A 20337-nucleotide genomic window follows, 5' to 3' on the forward strand; every position below is an offset into this window, starting at 1 on the left:
GCTGCAACTTTCTTTGTCTCTTTTCCAACTCCACCCCTTCGTTTCTACATGGGCTCAACCAACGTGGGGATGGCTACAGAGCGAGAGATTGGCGGCCGCTTTGAGGGTACGGCGACCAGGAGATTGCCAGAATTAGCTCTTCCAGAGCGCGAGTACACGCGGAAGCCTGGCTGCTGCCGACTTACTTTCTATCTCGCTTGGTTCCCGTAGGCTGCCTGTCTTAGACAGGCACTGAGGTCGCGGAGCTGGAACTCTGGGCGAGAGGCGTGTGTATACCAGTACGCCTACGTTCGCTTGCGAGGCTTTTCAGAGTGTGAGATTTTTCTTTGAGTTTTACCGCTTTTCCCGAAGGGGTTGAATCGCTGCCTTGGTTAGTGGCAAGGTTCGGCACAGTCAGTGGCTGTGCAGGGTTACGCTGTTTCAGGCTTAGCTTTCACTCAGTCTGGATCATATGACAAAGCGCGGTAAGTCGCACAGATGAATGCAATTCATGACCAGGGAGAGGTCTCTGGGCTTGGTTCCTGTCTCTCCCTGGAGAGTAGCTGTGTCAGGGAGCTTGGGTTGTGTATGGCTACGTATGACATCACAGATGCTGTTTTGGGTACATTTGGTCTCTCTGAGCCATTGGCCAGGATCGTGGGTGATGGGATATTGGATCTGAGTGGATTTTGCAAGCCATAGTCCAAAGCCTCTAGGATGTGTGTGCCTGTATGGCGGGATGTTCATTTTTGGAGCTTTCGGGCATTTGAGTCCCTGAGTGTGAGATGTCTGTGTAGGCGTCTGCTCCCCAGAATGTAAGATCTCTGAGCTTTTGATTCTGAGTCCCAAGTTGTGATGTCTCTGAGCTGTTTTGAGGAGAGGTTTGTCTTAAGGTGTGAACTATCAGCTGCTTGGGGTCTGTGCACAGGGTGCAGGCTTTCCATTTGTCTGGGAACTTTATCTTCAGGTTGTATGATGTTCTTGAGTTACTCAAAGTTCTGTCTTTCTGTTTAGGGTTTTCAGTATTAGGTTAGTAAGTGTCCGGAGTGGTTCAGAAGTCAGTCTCCGTGATGTGAAGTATCTGTGCAATTCTCATTTGTTTCTGTCTTGAAGACCTTGGTCTGTTTGGAGGCTCTTTGTTGCAGTGTGTTTGGTCTCTGTCGTGTTTGAGGGTCTGAGACTCGAGTTGTGAGCTCTCTGTGCAGATACTCAGTGACCTGTTTTTGGTGTCTCTGGATATCTACCTGAGCTGTGTGGAGTCATTGTGTTAGAAGTAAAGCCTCTTCTACCTGAGCTGTGTGGAGTCGTTGTGTTAGAAGTAAAGCCTCTTGAATTCTTGTCTGTGAGGTCTCTGTCCAGGAACTGAGGATTTGGAAGCTGGCAGGTATGATTTCGGAGTCTGGAACCTGACCTCAACAACATGTGTGTTGTTGAGCGTGTCACTTGTCTCCTGGAATCTCAGTATGTATCATAATTAATACAGTGGGGCCAGTGTCCATCTTGGAGGGTACTTGTGCATGGTAGCAACGTGTGTAAAGGGCCTGGCTCCCGACTGTCCTTCAGCAAATGTTTTCTGAGCACCTGCCTTATGCCAGAGCCCTAATTCGAGGAGTTTGTGACAGGACAAAACGGACCAAGTCTCTCATTTCATAGACCTGATTGTCAGTAAGTAAATGAAGGGTGGCAGGCACTATGAAGAAAGATAATGCTAGATCAGGGGAAAGGGTGTGTGTAGGTATGATGTTATTATTTTATTCAAGATAATGAGGGAAATTCTCCCTGAAAGATGGCAAATAAGCAGAGATGTGGAGGAAGTGAGGGAGCAGGCCATGGGCTTACCTAAGAGAAGAGCATTCCAGGCAGAAGGAACAATAAATACAACAGTCCTGGCAGGGAAATCTATTTGCCATGCTTCTGAATGTCAAGGAGTCCTGTGATGCTCTGGGATTGGCATATTTCGTTTGGTTTAGCACTCATTGAAAGGGTCCTGTGCTGCTGTCTCTGTTTTTCCCACAATTTGTGTTCATCTGCATTTCACAGATGAAGGACTCAAGGGTCCAATGTGTGCCCTGCACCTTCTCTCCTAGCTATACCTGAAATTAGGAGTGAAACCTTCTGGTCCATGATGAGAGACAGAGAGCTTGAGTATACAAGCTGCAGGGATGATAGCATCCATGCTGAATATCCGTCAACCAGGGGATATCAGTTATAATGTTGGAATCGTGCCTCATAATTTTGCTACTCTTGATGGAGGGCAGGACTTAAGAAGGAGAAAGCAACTGGGGCAAAGGAGGGAGGCAGGCATGGGAAGCTGGAGGACAATGAGAAAATAAAAACCAATGGCTTCATCACATTGCTTGGACTTGCCCCATTTTACCTTGAGTAACTGATTGTATTAGAATATAGTCACCTTTTCTCTGTCCCTACCCATTTTTTCCCTCCTTTTCTTTTTTGTGCCAGGGATACCACCTGGGCCCAGAGATTTCTGTAAATTTTTCAACTACAAGCTCAGTTTTTCAATAGATTATCTATTTCTTTTTGGCTGAACTTAGTTAGTTCTTTTCACCGAAATTGCCAGATGTCATTATGCAGAATCAATTCACAGAATCCTTTTAATTTCTGTGGGATCTGAAATCTATTTTACTCCCAATATTGGTAAGTGTTGTCTTTAGTTATCTAGCTTTCTTTTTTGTATATGAGTAGAAGTTTATGAATTTATATTGATCTTTTGAAAGAGCCAGCTTTGGGTTTTGTTGATCATCTCTATTTTTTTTTCTCATATCTTTTCTGATCTCTAGTTCCCTTGTTTTGCATACAGTCTCACTACTAAAGGGGTTTAATAAAGTCCCTGAGAATTTCCCAAGCATAATGAAAAGTGACAGATTCTAGGGCACTATTGTAGCTGCACTAATTGAGATTCACTGAATGCAGATCATGAAATCTGCATTTTTTTTTTTTTTAGAATTCCTCAGTTCTGATTGACATGGGCAACTTGTCTAGGCTCTATCAGAGCAGAGGAACGGTCTTATTTTGCCTCCTTCCAGGCTTTGTCTCCATTTGGAGGTTGTGTATGTGACAGGGGTTTGCTGCCTTCTCTGATGCGCAAACCCATGATCTCTGGTCTAGGAGACTCAATGACATGCTGTCTGCTGTTCTGAGGAGGCTTTCAGACCATCATTTCTACAAAACATCTTAGTTCCAGTCTTGCAAAGCCTGTATCTGAAAGATTTCTGAAGAAATCAGATTTCTATTTAGGGTGCATTTCCATGATATAAGATCAATTTGTGTTATGTGGTAGCATTTATTCGACATATTTTGCCTTAGCCGTTGGATCTTACCCTTGACTGGAAATGCAGAACACACTGAGTTCTCCACAGTGCATCCAGACTGGTGGCTCCCTGACTGCTGGGCGACACTGATCAAGTTACATAGCATCTCTGTGCCTCATTCCTCCATCAGCCACATAGAAGCACTAGCTTGGAGTAAATTTAACTACTTCATTGGGCACTGTAGAACACTGACCATGTTAAGACATGGGAAACTGTCAGAACAGTATGTGCCATTTCCAGGTACGTTCCCAGTCCATTCTAGCTGTTGTCATTACTGTAGTTAATATTATTGCTGTTCCACATTTCCCTGGATAGTGTTCCAGGGACACAGTGTTAAAGACCACCTTGACTCACTGCATGGACCTTTCAGTGTCACTTCAGCCCTTCAGGGCCTCAAGAACCCAGTATATGAGGCATGGGGGGAGGATTTTTTTTTTTTTAAAGCATAATGAGTATCCGCCTCTTCCAATGGGGATATTGTGAAGCCTAAATGCAACACTGAGGTTTCGTTATGTGCTCGTATGGAAAAGTTTAGTGCATATTCTCTATGAAATTACAAGTCCAATAACCCCTTCATATGATCTGTATGACAGGAAATAAGTGGTCACTGAACAATTATAGAAAATAAGCATATAAAGTTTTAAAAAGCTTATAGAGGGAAATTTAAAGCCTGTGATCCTGCATCACATAGTTTTTTTTGGGGGGGGGGGCATTTTTTTTATCAAGTCTAATTCTCCTGTATCAAATTCTGAAAATCTGAATCTGATAAAGACATGAAAATGTTAATAGTCAAACTTTCATCAGTAATGCTTTATTTCTTGTGTAATTTTCACATTATCAGTTTTAGTCTGTTTCTTATTTTGTCCGCCAATATTCATGATTTTTAATCCAAAGGTGATGGTATGGATATTTCCTGAGGTAAATCATGAGGAGATTGTCAGCCATGTGTTTGGATGGAGAGTCTGAGGATGGGGCACAGGTGCTAGAGAGTGGAGTTGGGGTGGGAGGGGAAAAGGGTGGGGGCAGGGACAGGGGGGTGTGAATACAAGCAGAAACGGAAATGCAGAGAGGCAAGAAGATAAGCTCACCCTTCTGAACCGTGGTTAGCTCTCCATATGTACATGTATAATAAAGTCTTTGAGTACTCATCATAACACTATGAGGTAAGCATTTTTAATGCTATCATCCCTTTTGGCAGCTGAGGAAGCAGAAACATGTAGTAGTTAACGGGTGAATGAATTTTCCCAAAGTCACCTCCCTGGAAGAGCTGAGTCAGATTGGTGCCCAGGCCAGAGAGGAACAGAGGTGTTGTATCTGATGCCCAGTCTGAAATACATTGCAGTGTCTAGTGCACTCTGGATCAAAAGGCAGATCAACATGTCTATCCCCAGGAAACTTTACTGTGAGTGGATCTGTGTATGGATTGAACACAGTTTCTCCTAAGTGCATGAAAGACCATGGGGTGTCATGTCAGCATGCACATATCACAGAGAACAGTTCCTGGTCCAAATGGACATCTCAACAGGTGTTTTCTCTGACCAACATTAGTGGAGCACCCTCATTATTATGAAAAGTAGCATAACCATAGTATAATATAATGATAAATAGAACAACAGATATAGAATCATGAAAACATTAACTCCCCTATCTCATACTTTTAAAAAATGAAGAGAACAGGACCTGGAAGGCAACAGACCACATGTTAAGTTTTTTATTTTTTCTCTCAAGTGTGACATTCTAGATAATTTCCAAATAACTTTTTTTTTAGTTTTTTAAACAATATTTATCATTGATTGATTATTATTTACAGTATTGGTTTGATTTCTGTCACACTTCAACCTGAATTAACCGTAGGTGTAGGTGTACATATGCCCTTCCCTCTTGAATCCCTCCCACTTCCCGCTCATTCCCACCCCTCTAGGTTGTTACAGAGCCCCCATTTGAGTTCCCTGAGTCATACAGCAAATTCCCATTGGCTGGCTATTTACATATGTTAGTATAAATGCATCCATGCTACTCTCTCCGTTTATCTCACCCACTCCTTCTTCTCCCCCATCCTTGTGCATAAGTCTATTCTCTATGTCTGTATCTCCATTGCTACTCTGTGAACAGGTTTATCAGTACCATCCTTCTAGATTCCATATATATGCATTAATACACGGTATTTGTTTTTTCTCCTTCTAACTTTCTTCACTCTGCATAATAGGCTCTGGGTTCATCCACCTCCTTAGAACTGACTCAGATGCATTCCTTTTTATTCCTATGGCTGACTAGCATTCCACTGTATATATGCACCACAGCTTCTTTAACCATTCTCCTGTCAATGGACATCTAGCTTGCTTCCATGTCTTGGCTGTAAATAGTGCTGTAAATAGTGCTGCATTGAACACTGGGGTACGTGTGTCATTTTTGGCTTTTTTTTTTCATCCAATTTTTTAATATCTCACTCGCCAATAAAAGTGAGAGTTTTTGATGGGTATATGCCTAACAGTGGGATTACTGGGTGATATGGTGGTTTTATTCCTAGTTTTTTTTTTTTTTTAAGGAATTACCATACTGTCTTCCATAGTGGCTATATCAATTAACATTCCAGCAGTGTAGGAGGGTTCCCTTTTCTCCACACCCTCTCCAGCACTTGTTGCTTGTGGATTGTTTGATGATGCCCATTCTGTCTGGTGTGAGGTGATATCACATTGTAGTTTTGATTTGCATTTCTCTAATAATGAGCTTCCCTGGTTCCTCAGATGGTAGAGAGTCTTCCTGAAGTTCAGGAGACCTGGGTTCAATCCCTGGGTCAGGAAGATCACCTGGAGAAGGAAATGGCAACCCACTCCAGTATGCTTGCCTGGAAAATTCCATGGACAGAGGAACCTGACAGGCTACAGTCCATGGGTTCACAAAGAGTTGGACACGACTGACAAACTAATGCTCTAATAATGAGTGATGGCAAGCATCTCTTCATGTGTTTATTAGCCATCTGTATGTCTTCTTTGGAGAAATGTCTGTTTAGGACTTTTGCCCACTTTTTCACTGGGTTGTTTGTTTCTCTGGTATTGACTTGGATGAGCTGTTTGTATGTTTTGGAAATTAATACTTTGTCAGTTGTTTCATTTGCTATTATTTTCCCCCATTCTGAGGGTGGTCTTTTCACCTTGTTTATAGTTTCCTTTGCTATGCAATAATTTTTAAATTTAAATAGCACCCACTTATTTTTGGTTTTATTCCTTTATTCTAGGAGGTTTGTCGTAGAGGATCTTACTATGATTTATGTCATACAGTGTTCTGCCTATGTTTTCTTCCAAGAGTTTTATAGTTTCTGGTCTTACATTTAGATCTTTAGTCCATTTTGAGTTTATCTTTGTGTATGGTGTTAGGAAGTGTTCTAATTTCATTCTTTTGCATTTAGTTGCCTACTTCCAACACCACTTATTGAAAGTGCTGTCTTGTTCCCATTGTATGTTCTAGCCTCCTTAGTCAAAGATAAGGTGCCCATACATGTGTGGGTTTTCTCTGGGCTTTTCTATCTTGTTTCATTGGGCTATAGTTTTGTTTTGTTTTCTTTTTTTTTTCCTGCCAGTAACGTACTGTCTTAATGACTGTAACTTTGTAGTATAATCTGAAATCAGGTAAGTTTATTCCTCCAGTTACATTCTTCTTTCTCAAGATTACTTTGTCTATTCAGGGGCTTTTGTCTTTCCAAACGAACTGTGATTTTTTTTTTTCTAGTTCTGTGATAGACACCATTAGTAGTTTGATAGGGATCACATTGAGTTTGTAGATTGCATTTGGTAGTCTAGTCATTTTCACATTATTGATTCTTCCTACCGAGGAACCTGGGATATCTCTCCATCTGTTTATCTCATCTTTGATTTCTTTCATCAAATTATAATTTTCTGTATACAGTTCTTTTGTCTCCTTAGGTAAGTTTATTCCTAGATGTTTTATTCTTTTTTGTTGAAGTGGTGAATGGAATTCTTACATTCTCATTCTGATTTTTCATTGTTAGTATGTAGGAATGAAAATGATTTCTGTGTATTGATTTTTTTTATCCTTCAACTTTGCTAAATTCACTGATTAACTCTAGTAATTTTCTGATGGGCTTCCCTTGTAGCTCAGTTGGTAAAGAATCTGCCTGCAGTGCAGGAGATCCTGGTTCGATTCCTGGGTTGGGAAGATCCCCTGGAGAAGGAAATAGCAACCCACTCCAGTATCCTTGCCTAGAAAATCTCATGGACAGAGGGCTGCAGTCCATGGGGTTGCAAAGAGTCGGGTATGACTGAGTGACTAACACTAACACTAGTTTTCTGATAGCATCATGGTTTTCTATGTACAGCATCATGTCATCTGCAGTGCGTGCTATACTTCTTCTTTTCTGATCTGGATTCCTTTTATTTCTTTTTCTTCTCTGATTGTTGTAGATAGGACTTCCAAAACTAGACTGAATAATAGTGGTGAAAGTGGACACCCTTGTCGTGTTCTTGATCTTAGGGGGCATGCTTTCAGTTTTTCGCCATTGAAAATAATATTTGCTGTAGGCTTATCATATGTGGCCTTTACTATGTTGAGGTAGGTTCCTTCTATGCCCATTTCTTGAAGAATTTTAATCAGTGCCAATGGCTCCTCAGACTGAGGGGTCCACAGGTAATGATTTTAGAGCCCCACACTACTTGATTTATGCTGGCTGACTCTGCAAACCCTCCAACCCCTCTTATGGATACAAACACACACACCAGCACAGCAGAAATTGTGAGCTTGTCTTTGTCTCCTGAGGTAATTGCAGATTTGTGGACTCACTACTCAGAGTTGTCACTGGCCATCCTTTACTCATTCTTGTCCTGGACAGGGGCACCACAGAGATGCATGGGCCTGTCTCCCCTAGTCTGTGGATGTCTCCTGCCTCCTCTACTCATTGTTAGACATCTCATGTTCTTTTGCCTTCATATCCATGTCAGCAGGGGCCTGGGCACATGAACACACACACAAACACAGATGACACAAACACACACCTGTACACATGCATGTACAAGGCACAGGGACACAAACACGGAAGAAATGTGTCAGTACCTGAAGAACCAGTGATTCATATGAAATACAGTGATTTCATATTTCTTATAGGAAAATCTCTATTCTGATCTTCATATGTGAAATATACAGAATTCCAAGTTCCATGAAAGAGTGTTAAAGCATAGATTTTGATGTAAGAAATACAAAGAATTCCATATTTCATGAAAAAACAGTGGTGCATATATTTTCATTTGTGAAATAGAGATAACTCCAATAACATATTGCTTCTTCATATCTGAAGAAAACTAAAGCCATGATTTTCATTTGTGAAATATAGAGATTTCCATATGTAATGTAAGGAAGTCACCACCCAGATATTCATATATGAAGTATAGAAAATACAATATCTCATGTAGGAAACTCAGCATACAGATTTTCATAAAATGAAATACAAAAAGTTCAGTGTTTCATGACATAAATTCAGCACTGACTTTTTCACATGTAAAATATAGATAATTCCATTTTTAACTGAGTAAAATTTCACCTTGATTTTCATATGTGAAATATAAAGAATTCCATATTTTAGGTAGTAATATTGGTGCACAGATTTTGATATCAAAAATATACACAATTCCAGATTGCACGTGGGTAAATTAGCACCCAGTTTTTCATGTGTGACATACATAATGGTTCAGTATTTCCTAGAGGAAACTTTGAGCAGAGATTTTCATATATGATATATAGAAGATTTCATATTTTGTGGTAAATGGGTTGCCAGGTTTCAAATGTGATATATAGAGAATTCCACATTTCATGTGGGAAAATTGGCAACTATATTTTCATATATGAAATATAGAGTTCAGTATTTTATTTTATGAATATCTGGGATGAGATTTCCTTACATAAAACATGAAAAATTTCTTATGTATAAAAATCTGTTCACTGATTAATATATGTGAAAACTAGAGATTTCATGTTGTATGTAGGTCAAGTTTTTCCCAGTTTTGTATAATATGAAATGTAGACAGTTACATATTTCTGTAGTAAAATCTTAATTAAGATTTTTGTATATGAAAAATACAGAATCCCATGTGTCAGTATAGCAGAAAAACCTCTCTTCCAATTATCATCTGTAAAATATACAGAAGTCCATATTTCATTTAGAAAAGCTTCTAATGTGATGTCCACATGCAAAACACAAAATTATCCATTCACATTTGAGAATCTATGTCTACAAAACCCATGCTAATATTTTAATATGTGAAGTTTAGGTCATTTATTATTTATTGTAAAAAAATGAATGTCTATATTTTCAAATGCTAAACAGAGAATTCCATCTACCATGTAGAAAAATGTGCAACCAATATGTATAAATGTAATAAGAAAAATTCAACATGTCATTTGTGAAATATAGAGAGATACATTATATTGTAGAACACACACTACCCATAATTTCATATGTGAAATATAAATTAGTCTATATTTAAATCAAGGAAATCTGTGGTCAGATCTTTTATATGAAATGTAAAGAGTATCACACATCATGTAAGAACCTCTATCTAGATTTTCATTTGTGAAATATACACATTTTGTATTTCTGGAATGAATATTTGCTTCTGGAATTTCATATCTGAACTATAGAGAATTGCATATCTCCTGTCAGAAAATTTAATTGAGAAATTCATTTATGAAAGTAGAATTCCATAATTCAGCAGGAAAATGGATGCTCAAATTTTCCTATGTGAATACTACAGGATTCTCTCTTCATATAGGAAGATATGTGCACATTTATCCATATGTGAAACATGCAATATTCCATATGTTATGACAAAACATACAGCTAGATTTTCAAACATGAAATGCAGATTTCATACTTCATGTAGAAATATCTGCACCCATATATTCATGTGTGAAATATAGACAGTTACATATTTCCTGTAAGAAAGACATCATTCAAGCTTTCCTATATGAAATATAGAGTATTCCATATTTTAAGCAGGAAAATCTGCACTAATACCTTAATACAAGAAATGTACAGAATTTCATATTTCATATAGAAAATCGACATCTAGATTTTCAAATGTAAAATATAAAGAATTCCATCTTTCATAAAGTTAACCTGTCCTCATATTTTGATAAAGGAAATACAGAGAATTCCATATGTCATGTGGGAAAATCTAGAACAAGATATTCCTATGTGACATGTAGCAAATTGCACATACTATGAAGCAAAATCAGGGTCCACATTCATATAGGAAACAGGGATTATGTATTTCATAGAAGCATATCTAAGGTAAGATTTCCACATTTGAAACATAGAAAATTCCATATTTCATGTAAAAAACTCTGAACTCAGATTTTCATATCTAAAATATACACTGTTCATATGTCATGTAAGAAAATATGTACCCTGGTTTTCATAAGAGAAATGAGCAAAAATCCATATTTCATCTCAAAAATTCATCTTCTTTTTACTTGGGAACTATAGAGAGTTCCATATATTTTCTAAACTATCTGGTCAGAGATTTCCACATAGGAAATGTGGAAAATTTCATATGTGATGTGTGAATATCTGTACACAGATTTCAATATGTGACATATAGAGATTTCATATTTCATATAGGAAAATCTGTTCCCAGATATCTATATGTGAAATTAGAATTACATATTCTATGTCAAAAAATTATAAGATTTTCTTATATGAAATATGCAGAATCCCATATAGCAATATAGCAGAAAATCTGCACTTAACTTATCATCTGTAAGATATACATGTTTTCATACTCAATTAGGAAAATTTGCACTGAGATTTCCACACGTGAATCATACAGAATTACATATTTTCACAGCTGAAAATCTAGGCCCACAAAACCCATGCTAATATTTTAATATGACTTCTATAGAGAATTTAATATTTAATGTAAGGAAAAGAATGTCGATATTTTCCAAATGTAAACACAGATAATTCCATATATCATGTGCAGAATGTGCACATAGATTTTAATAAGTGTAAAATAAAACATTAAATATTTAAGCAGGAAAATCTTTTTCCAGATTTTCATATAGCATATTGCATGTTTCATGCTGGAAAACCTGTATCTAGATTTTCAAATGTGAAATATAGAAAGTTACATATTTAATGTAAAAACATCAGCACCCATATTTTCATATGTGAAATATAGAGTATCCCAAAACAAAGAAATTCGTGTCCATATTTCTTCATGTGAAATGTGAAATATATAATATACCAACTTTCATGTAGGAAAATCTGTACCTAGACGATCATTTATGAAATGTACACATTTTCTAGTTCAATAATGAAAATTTGCCTTGGTGTTTCATATTTGAACTATGGAGAATTATATACTTCATGTCCAAAAATCTTAACTGAGATTTTCATTAAAAAATGCAAAATATTCCATAGTTTATTCAGGAAACTATATGTTCAAATTTTCCTATGTGAAATATACAACATTCCATATTTATGTAGGAAAAAGTGTGCATTGATATCCAGATATGAAACATACAATAGTTCATCTATCATGGCCAAAAATATACAGCTAGATTTCCAAACATAAATACAGATTTCAAATTTAATGTAGAAAAGTCTACACCTACAACTCACATGTGATATAGAGAAAATTGCACATTTCATGCAGGAAAATCATTATTCAGGTTTATGTATGCAGAAAGCAAGGCATTCAAAACCAGTGCTCTGGAAAACCCCATAGCAATAAGGTGGGAAGGGAGGTGAATGGGACTTAAAGATGTGTGGGCACTTGTATACCTATGGCTCATTAATATTAATATATGGCAATAACCATCACAATATGGTACAGTAATTATCCTCCCGTTAAAACAAATAAATTACTTTGAATTAAAAAAAAGAAAAAATAAATAAGTAGAAGGAATTCTACTCAGTGCTTTGTGGTGACCTAAATGGGAAGGCAATCCAAAAATGAAGGGATCTATGTATGCCTGTAATAGATTTACTTTGATGTACAACAGAAACTAATATAAGATGGTAAAGCAACTCTATTCCAATAAAAATTGCTTTTAAAATATTACAATTCAACTATACCTCCAGCAGTGAATGAATAAGTGGTTCCCCCATTTGCTATATATATGTCCTAGGGGACATTATGCTTTTTAAGTATAATATTTCAGTTAGAGGAAGATAAAAACTGTATCATCACATGATATTGTTAGTTAATTTACCTGAGTTATAGAAACAGAGTAGAATGTGATTATCTCGGGCTAGTGGAAATAGACCATGATGGTCTAAGTTACCAACTTTCTGTCAAATGTTGAATAATCTCACCAAGGAAGATATGGTAATAGGGGCAAAAGGGGCATGGAGCTGCCATCCTCAGCTAAAGACCATAGAGGTTAGAAGACCAGGTCCACCAATAGCCTCTCAGCAGAGTGTAGTAAAAGATATATTAAAGCCTTCATCCATGGCCCTGCAGATGCTCTGGCCTTGGTCTGGGTAACAACGCGTGGAGCCTGGGGACAGGCTAAAGGCCGAGTCTTGCAGAGGTCCAGAGACCTTTCTAGAGCCACTCACTGGCCTGGCCCAGGGTTCAGAGAAATAGACAACCTACCTGCCATCCCCACCTCCATGACCTAATGCTTGTGGCAATCTGATTGCATCAGAGTCTACAGGACCCAGCCCCTGCCCGCCCCCCCAGTTAGGGTAGACTGAGCAGACTGAGGACAGCTGTGGGCTGGGCACCTGGCTCCCTCATTTAAGGTGGCTGGGCAGGGTATGGGGACCTTGGTAAGTTGAGGGCCCAGAGACTGAGAGCTGCCTCTTCAGCTGTGACTGACCACGGGTGGGAGGACCAAGACAGGGTGATGGATGAATGCTCTCAGACAGGATAATCAGCTTGCCCAGGAACCCCCTCCTAACCAGGACCTTGGAATGTGAAAGTCAAGCTTGGAATCTTACCTTTCAGCATAGAGAATAATATGTGTTTTGCTAGAGGTTTACAGGAACACAGTTACCTCACTGTGACTTTTCTTCATTGGGATGACCTAGAGAGATGATATGGGGAAGGTAGTGGGAGGGGGGTTCAGGGTTGGGAACTCATGTGCACCTGTGGTGGATTCATGTCAATGTATGGCAAAACCAATACAGTATTGTAAAGTAAAATAAAATAAAATAAAATATCTGACAGCAAGAAATTTGTCACAGCTAATCACATCCCTCCAACAAGTTTTGTTTAGGTGGACATTCTTGAAAACTTTTGGGAAGTTCAGGATTTTTTAAGGCATAAGCCACCCACCTACTTGAATGGCCCTGCAGAAAATGCTCTCTTCTTTAAACTCCAATGTTCTGATATTGCTTGTATAACCTATGGGTACAACAGTTCAGTTGCTCAGTCATGTCTGACTCTCTGTGACCCCATGGAATGCAGCAGGCCAGGCCTCCCTTTCCATCACCAACTCCTGGAGTTTACCCAAACTCATGTCCATTGAGTCAGTGATGGCATCCAACTATCTCATCCTCTGTCATCCCCTTCTCCTCCAGCTTTCAATCTTTCCCAGCATCAGGGGCTTTTCCAATGAGCCAGCTCTTCTCAGCAGGTGGCCAAAGTACTGGCATTTCAACTTCAACATCAGTCCTTCCAATGAACACTCAGGACTGATCTCCTTTAGGATGGACTGGTTGGATATCCTTGCAGTCCAAGGGACTCTCAAGAGTCTTCTCCAACACCACAGTTCAAAAGCATCAATTCTTGAGTGCTCAGCTTCCTTTATACTCCAACTCACATCCATACATGACTACTGGAAAAACCATAGCCTTGACTAGACAGACTTTTGTTGACAAAGCAATGTCTCTGCTTTTTAATATTCTGTCTAGGTTGGTCACAACTTTCCTTCCAAGGGGTAAGTGTCTTAATTTCCTGGCTGAAGTCACCATCTGCTTGATTTCAGAGCCCCCCCAAAAAATAAAGTCTGCCACTGTTTCCCCATCTGTTTGCCATGAAGTGAAGGGGCCAGATGCCATAATCTTAGTTTTCTGAATGTTGAGCTTTAAACCAAAATTTTCCTCTCCTATTTCACTTTCATTAAGAAGCTCTTTAGTTCTTCTGCACATTCTGCCATAACGGTGGTGTCATCTGCATATTTGAGGTTATTGATATTTCTCCTGGCAATCTTGATACCAGATTGTGCTTCATCCAACCCAGCGTTTCTCATGGTGTTCTCTGCATATATGTTAAATAATATACAATAATAAACAATATACAGCCTTTTTTTTTTTTTTTCAATATACAGCCTTGATGTACTCCTTTTCCTATTTAGAGCCAGTCTGTTGTTCCAGTCCAGTTCTAACTGTTGCTTGCTGACTTGCATACAGATTTCTCTGGAGGCAGGTCAGGTGGTCTGGGATTCCCATCTCTTTCAGAATTTTCCACAGTTTGTTGTGTTCCACACAGTCAAAGGCTTTGGCATAGTCAATAAAACAGAAATAGATGTTTTTCTGGAACTCTTTTGCTTTTTCCATGATCCAGCGGATGTTGGCAATTTGATCTCTGGTTTCTCTGCCTTTTCTAAAACCAGCTTGAACATCTGGAATTTCACAGTTTACGGATTGTTGAAGTCTGACTTGGAGAATTTTGAGCATTCCTTTACTAGTGTGTGAGTTGAGTGCAATTGTGCAGTAGTTTGAGCATTCTTTGGCATTGCCTTTCTTTGGGATTGGAAGGAAAACTGACCTTTTCCAGTCCTGTGGCCACTACTGAGTTCTCCAAATTTGCTGGCATATTGAGTGCACTGCTTTCACAGCATCATCTTTTAGGATCTGAAAAAGCTCAACTGGAATTCCATCACCTCTACTAGCTTTATTTGTTGTAATGCTTCCTAAGGCCCACTTGACTTCACATTCCAGGATGTCTAGCTCTAGGTGAGTGATCACATTGTCGTGGTTATTTGGCTTGTCAAGATCATTTTTGTACAGTTCTTCTGTGTATTCTTGCCATCCCTTCTTAATATCTTCTGCTTCTGTTAGGTCCATACCATTTCTTTCCTTTATTGAGACCATCTTTGCAGGAAATCTTCCCTTGGTATCTCTAATTTTCTTGAAGAGATCTCTAGACTTTCTCATTCTATTGTTTCCCTCTATTTCTTTGCACTGATCTCTAAGGCTTTCTTATCTCTCCTTGTGTTTCCTTGGAACCCTGCATTTAAATGGGTATATTTCCTTTTGCCCTTTGCTTTTTGCTTCTCTTCTTTTCACAACTATTTGTAAGGCCTCCTCAGACAGCCATTTTGCTTTTGTGCATTTCTTTTTCCTGGGGATAGTCTTGATCCCTGTCTCTTGGACAATGTCATGAACCCCCATCTATAATTATTCAGGCACTCTGTGTATCAGATCTAACCCTTGAATATATTTGTCACTTTCACTGTTTAATCATAAGGGATCTTATTTAGGCCATGCCCATATGGTCTAGTGGTTTTCCCTACTTTCTTCAATTTAGGTCTCAGTTTGGTAATAAGGAGCTCATGATCTGAGCCACAGTCAACTCCTGGTCTTGTTTTGGCTGACCCTATAGAGCTTCTCCATCTTTGGCTGCAAGGAATATAACCAATCTGATTTCAGTGTTGATGATCTGGTGATGTCAGTGTGTAGAGTCTTCTTTTGTGTTGTTGGAAGAGGGTGTTTGCTATAAACAGTGTGTTCTCTTGGCAAAACTCTATTAGCCTTTGCCCTACTTCATTCTGTACTCCAAGGCTAAATTTGCCTGTTACTCCAGGTTTTTCTTGACTTCCTACTTTTGCATTCCAGACCCCTATAATGAAAAGGGCATCTTTTTGGGGGTGTTAGTTCTAAAAGGTCTTGTAGGTCTTCATAGAACTGTTCAACTTCAGCTTCTTCAGCATAACTGGTCACGGCATAGACTTGGGTTACTGTGATATTGAATGGTTTGCCTTGAAAATGAACAGAGATCCTTCTGACATTTTTGAGATTGCATCCTAGTACTGTATTTTGGGCTCTTTCCTTGACTATGATGGCTACTCCATTTCTTCTAAGGGATTCTTGCCCACATTAGGAGATGGTCATCTGAGTTAAATTCACACATTCCAGTCCATTTTAATTTGCTGATTTCTAAAATATTGATGTTCACCTTGCCATCTCCTGTTTGACCACTTCCAATTTGCCTTGATTCATGGACCTAACATTCCAGATTGCTATGCAATATTGCTCTTTACAGCATTGGACCTTATTTCCATCACCAGTCACATCCACAATGGGATGTTGTTTTTGCTTTGGCTTCGTCTCTTCATTCTTTCTGGAGTTATTTCTCTCCTGATATCTCCAGTAGTATTTTTGGCACTTATAAAGCTGGGGAGTTCATCTTTCAATGTCTTAGCTTTTTACCTTTTCATACTATTCATAGCGTTTTCAGGGAAGAATACTGAAGTGGATTGCCCATGAGTACATGGGTATTTGTTCATAGTAGCATCTTATTTCTCAGTTGTTAATAGTAGCATCTTATCTCTCAGTTCTGTGGAGGGCAACAGACCATCTTAGTGTATGCCTCTTTCCACAGCTACATTCAGTCATACAATTATGTGAAGTTTATCCTCTCTAGAAACAGATTAGAAAACAGTGATTGTTACCCCAATTGCTATGTAAATTTAGGACAAAATAACTGTGATGAATGTTTTAATCAGGTCTTTTTGAGGACTGCTTCTTATTTTTAAAATTTTGTAATAAACAAGGCTTGCTAGGATCATTTCAGTCACCTTGTTGTTTCCAAATCTTTGCAACCCTATGGACTGTAGCATGCCAGGCTTCCCTGTAATTCTTCATCTCCTGGAGCTTGCTCAAATTCATGTCCACTGAGTCAGTCATGCCATTCAACCATCTCATCCTCTATCATCCCTTTCTTCTCCTGACTTCAATATTTCCCAGCATCAGTGTCATTTATAATCAGTCGGTTCTTTGCATCAGGTGGTGAAAGTATTGGAACTTCAGCCTCAGCATGTGTTCTCCCAATGACTTTCAGATATGATTTCCTTTAAAATGATTGGTTTTATCACCTTGCTGTCCAAGAGACTCTCAAGAGTCTTCTGCAACACCACAGTTCAAAAGCATTAATTCTTTGGCACTCAGCATTCCTTACGGTCCAACTCTCACATCCATACATGACTACTGAAAAAACCGTAGTTTTGACTCTATGGAAATTTGTCAGTAAATAATGGGTCTGCTTTTTAATATGCTGTTTAGATATGCCATAGAATTTCTTCAAAACAGCAAAACTTTTAATTTCATGGCTGCAGTCACCTTCTGCAGTGATTTTGGAGCCCAAGAAAATACAGTCTGTACAGTCTGTCACTGTTTCCTTTGTATCCACATCTATTTCCAGGAAGTGATGGGACTGAATGCTATGATCTTAGTTTTTTGAATGTTAAGTTTCAAGTCAGCTTTTTTCAGTCTCCTTTTTCACTTTCAACCAGAGGCTTCCTCTTCACTTTCTGCCATTAGGTTGTTGTCATCTGCATATCTGAGGTTATTGATATTTCTCCCTGCAATCTTGATTCCAGCTTGTGTGTCATCCAGTCCTGCATTTCCCATGATGTAATCTGCATGTAAGTTAAATAAGCAAGATGACAATATTCAGGTTTGACGTACTCCTTTCCCAGTTTGAACCAGTCCGTTGTTCCATGTTTGGTTCTAACTATTGCTTCTTAACCTGCATACAGATGTCTCAGGAGGCAGGTAATGTGGTCTGGTATTTCCATATCTTTAAGAATTTGTAACAGTTTGTTGCGACCGAAACAGTCAAACAGTTTGTTGTGACACAAACAGTCAAAGCGTAGTCGACAGTTTGCTAGGAAACATATTTATAATTCCTCTCTTCTCTTTGCAGTCTTTTAGTAGTTTGCTTATCATGTGCGTCACATTATGGTTTAATACCTATTCAATAAAAGAAATGTTTCCCACCCATTCTGTCTTTGTGGAGAGGATTTCTGGATTGGTAAGAAATTTTTAATTTTGTTTTCATCTGTATTACTCGTAAACAACCCATTTCTTCTTAAGCAGCTGCTTTCTGGGTTCAGGAAAGCTGGTTAGTGGGGTGAGCTTTGGGATACAGATGAATATTTAGCAGTAGCAAGTTGAGAGAAGAAAATGAATATTATGAATAAATTGTATCCTCTCAAAATTTGTATGCTGAAGACATAACTCTCCGTACCTTATATTTAGTCAAAATGTGAGTAGATTGTCTTTTCCTCTGACCTTATTTGGAAATAAGGCCTCTAAATAGGTAGTTGGGTTAATATGACTGATTCTTTATAAGAAAAGGAGATCAGTCACAGACAACACAGAGACATTACTGTGTGAAGACAAAGTCAGAAAATTCTGAACTGACACAGTCTAGAACAGAACAAACCTCCTGACCCTTTGATTATTGATTTGATGCCAAGAAGCTTGAGAAAACATTTTTAAAGCTACCTAGTATGTTTCTCATTGTTCTGGCAACCCTAGAAAACCAATACACCCACTTCCTCTTGAAAAGAGGCTTCCAGTTTCAAATGAGGCCTCCTTTTCTTACCTAGGTTCTCATGGAAAGGAAGCTAGTAATGGAATCTCTAACACATAAACTGATGATCCTCACAGATACTTAACACTCCCTGAGAGTTTTCATGGTTTCTTTAGAGATTCAGCTGGGCTAGAACTTGATCCTATTTCATGGGTAGTTATCCTAGGAAGTACTAGAATGAGCATCATTTACAGTAAGTGGTAGAAGAAAATAAGCCTATCGTGATGGAAGCCCCACCTTGAAATATAGATAGAGTCCTCTCCTTTCATCTGTTAGAGGCAAAGGGAAGTGACCAAGGTATTCTGCCTATAGCTTTAGTAATGTCACAGAGTCATGATGTCATGGCAACCATGCCTCCCTAAATCTTCCCTAACCAAGACACTAGGCTGTAGTAGCCATGGGGAAGCCTAGAGGATCACAGTTCAGTTCAGTTCAGGCACTCAGTCGTGTCTGACTTTTTGTGACCCCATGAATTGCAGCACGCCAGGCCTCCCTGTCCATCACAAACTCCTGGAGTTCACTCAGATTCACGTCCATTGAGTCAGTGATGCCATCCAGCCATCTCATCCTCGGTTGTCCCCTTCTTCTGCCCCCAATCCCTCCCAGCATCAAAGTCTTTTCCAATGAGTCAACTCTTCGCATGAGGTGGCCAAAGTACTGGAGTTTCAGCTTTAGCATCATTCCTTCCAAAGAAATCCCAGGGCTGATCTTCTTCAGAATGGACTGGTTGGATCTCCTTGCAGTCCAAGGGACTCTCAAGAGTCTTCTCCAACACCACAGTTCAAAAGCATCAATTCTTCGGTGCTCAGCCTTCTTCACAGTCCAACTCTCACATCCATACATGACTACTGGAAAAACCATAGCCTTGACTAGATGGACCTTAGTCTGCAAAGTAATGTCTCTGCTTTTGAATATACTGTCTCGGTTGGTCATAACTTTTCTTCCAAGGAGTAAGCGTCTTTTAATTTCATGACTGCAGATCACAAGCCCTCCCAAACTGTTGCAGGAAGGGGGACCACTTCCAGGGCCCAAAACTGGGCTCTTGTTTAACACTCAGAAATGAATTGTCCAAGGACACACATGTGCTGACAAAGCAAGAGATTTTATTGGGAAACGGCACCCAGGTGGAGAGCAGTAGGCTAAGGGAACCCAGGAGAACTGCTCTGCTGTGTGGCTCCCAGTCTCAGATTTTATGGTGATGGGATTAGTTTCCGTGTGGTCTTTGGCCAATCATTCTAATTCAGTCTTTCTTGGTGGTGCACTCATCGCTCAGCCAAGATGGATGCTAGTGAGAGGGATTCTGGGAAGTAGACAGACACACAGTGTCTCCTTTAGACCTTTTCTTAACTCTTCCGGGTGGTGGCTGCTTATTAATTCTGTATTCCTTATCAGGATCTCCTGTCATAAAACAACTCATGCAAATGGTTACTATGGTGCCTGGCCAGGGTGGGCAGTTTCAATCAGTGTGCTTT

At 39.2% G+C, this 20337-nt stretch overlaps 1 protein-coding gene across 1 annotated transcript in view; it reads right to left on the reverse strand.

The window, feature by feature from the left end:
• Window positions 1-220: 220 nt before the first annotated feature.
• The window catches only part of DACH2 (dachshund family transcription factor 2), a 986384-nt gene continuing 966267 nt past the window's right edge, over window positions 221-20337 (reverse strand). Inside the window, exons 14-15 of the mRNA XM_068963180.1 lie at window positions 707-845; window positions 221-400 (exon numbers count right to left, since the gene is read on the reverse strand). Coding sequence (XP_068819281.1) covers window positions 221-400; window positions 707-845 — 319 coding nt within the window. The remainder of the gene's footprint in view (window positions 401-706; window positions 846-20337) is intronic.

Source organism: Capricornis sumatraensis, chromosome X, assembly GCF_032405125.1.
Source record: "Capricornis sumatraensis isolate serow.1 chromosome X, serow.2, whole genome shotgun sequence".
NCBI lineage: Eukaryota > Metazoa > Chordata > Mammalia > Artiodactyla > Bovidae > Capricornis > Capricornis sumatraensis.